This window comes from Pundamilia nyererei, unplaced genomic scaffold (genome assembly GCF_000239375.1).
Source record: "Pundamilia nyererei isolate P.nyererei 1_Seehausen unplaced genomic scaffold, PunNye1.0 scaffold00220, whole genome shotgun sequence".
NCBI lineage: Eukaryota > Metazoa > Chordata > Actinopteri > Cichliformes > Cichlidae > Pundamilia > Pundamilia nyererei.
Window position 1 is genome coordinate 39,607 of NW_005187621.1, and position 1,408 is coordinate 41,014.

General features: G+C 42.8%; 1 protein-coding gene across 1 annotated transcript in view; it reads left to right on the forward strand.

Moving 5' to 3' along the window:
* Positions 1 to 1,407, forward strand: part of LOC106456437 (protein NLRC3-like) — a gene marked incomplete at its 3' end in the record, with an annotated part of 14,254 nt that extends 12,847 nt beyond the window's left edge. Inside the window, exons 5-6 of the mRNA XM_013914725.1 lie at positions 215 to 443; positions 596 to 1,407. Of these exons, the coding sequence (XP_013770179.1) occupies positions 215 to 443; positions 596 to 1,407 (1,041 nt within the window). The remainder of the gene's footprint in view (positions 1 to 214; positions 444 to 595) is intronic.
* Between the last annotated feature and the right edge of the window lies 1 nt (position 1,408).

Below are 1,408 nucleotides of genomic sequence, written 5' to 3' on the forward strand. Positions count from 1 at the left end.
CTGTCTCTCACAGTTGAAGTGTACCTCTGGTGCAAATTACTGACCTCTGTCATCATTTTAGGTGGGGGAACTTGCACAATTGGTGGCTGACTAAATACTTTTTTGCCCCACTGTAGCTGTTCCCATACCAGGATGCAATGTTCTGTGTGAGGATGTTCTTCATAGCGCCTGTATAGAGAGACCGCTCGGTAACTCATATGGTCTTCTTTTCCAGCGGCTGGAGGACAACATTATGATGTTTGTGAAGAATGAGCTGAAGAAAACCAAAAAGGTTCTGAGTCCAGATGACCCAGAAACCATAAAAAGCCAGAGGGAGGATAAGGAGATGTTTGAAGGTGAGGATGAAGATCAAAGAAAGAGCTGCAGAGAAGCATTTCTGAAGATCACATTACACTTCTTGAGGAGACTTAAGCAGCATGAGATGGCTGACCATCTGCAGAGCAGTAAGAGAATTTCTCTAAAGATTGCATATTGATCTTTCCTAATATCTCAAGAAATGGACCAATATCTATTCACTCATTTATCCTTTCGGGGTACTGAAAGGCTATGATATTTATTATATAATAATTAATTTATCTGAATTAATTATTTTCAGAAATATTTGCTCCACTCTATAAACGTGAACTTAAAGCCCAACTGAAGAAGAAGTTCCAGTGTGTGTTTGAGGGAATCGCTAAAGCAGGAAACCCAACCCTTCTGAATCAGATCTACACAGAACTCTACATCACAGAGGGAGGGACTGCAGAGGTCAATGATGAACATGAGATCAGACAGATTGAAACAGTATCCAGGAAATCAAAGGGACCAGAAACAACAATCAGACAAGAAGATATCTTTAAATCTTCACCTGGAAGAGATGAACCAATCAGAACGGTGCTGACAAAGGGAGTGGCTGGCATTGGGAAAACAGTCTTAACACAGAAGTTCACTCTGGACTGGGCTGAAGACAAAGCCAATCAGGAAATCCAGTTCATATTTCCATTCACTTTCAGAGAGCTGAATGTGCTAAAAGAGGAAAAGTTCAGCTTGGTGGAACTTGTTCATCACTTCTTTACTAAAACTAAAGAATCAGGAATCTGCAGGCTGGAAGACTTCCAGGTTGTGTTCATTCTTGATGGTCTGGATGAGTGCCGACTTAGTCTGGACTTCAACAAAACTAAAATCCTGACTGAAACAAGAAAGTCCACCTCATTGGATGTACTGTTGACAAACCTCATCAAGGGGAACCTGCTCCCATCTGCTCACCTCTGGATAACCACACGTCCTGCATCAGCCAGTCAGATCCCTCCTGAGTGTGTGGACATGGTGACAGAGGTCAGGGGCTTTACTGACCCACAGAAGGAGGAGTACTTCAGGAAGAGATTCAGAGATGAGGAGCAGACCAGCAGGATCATCTCCCACATCAAGA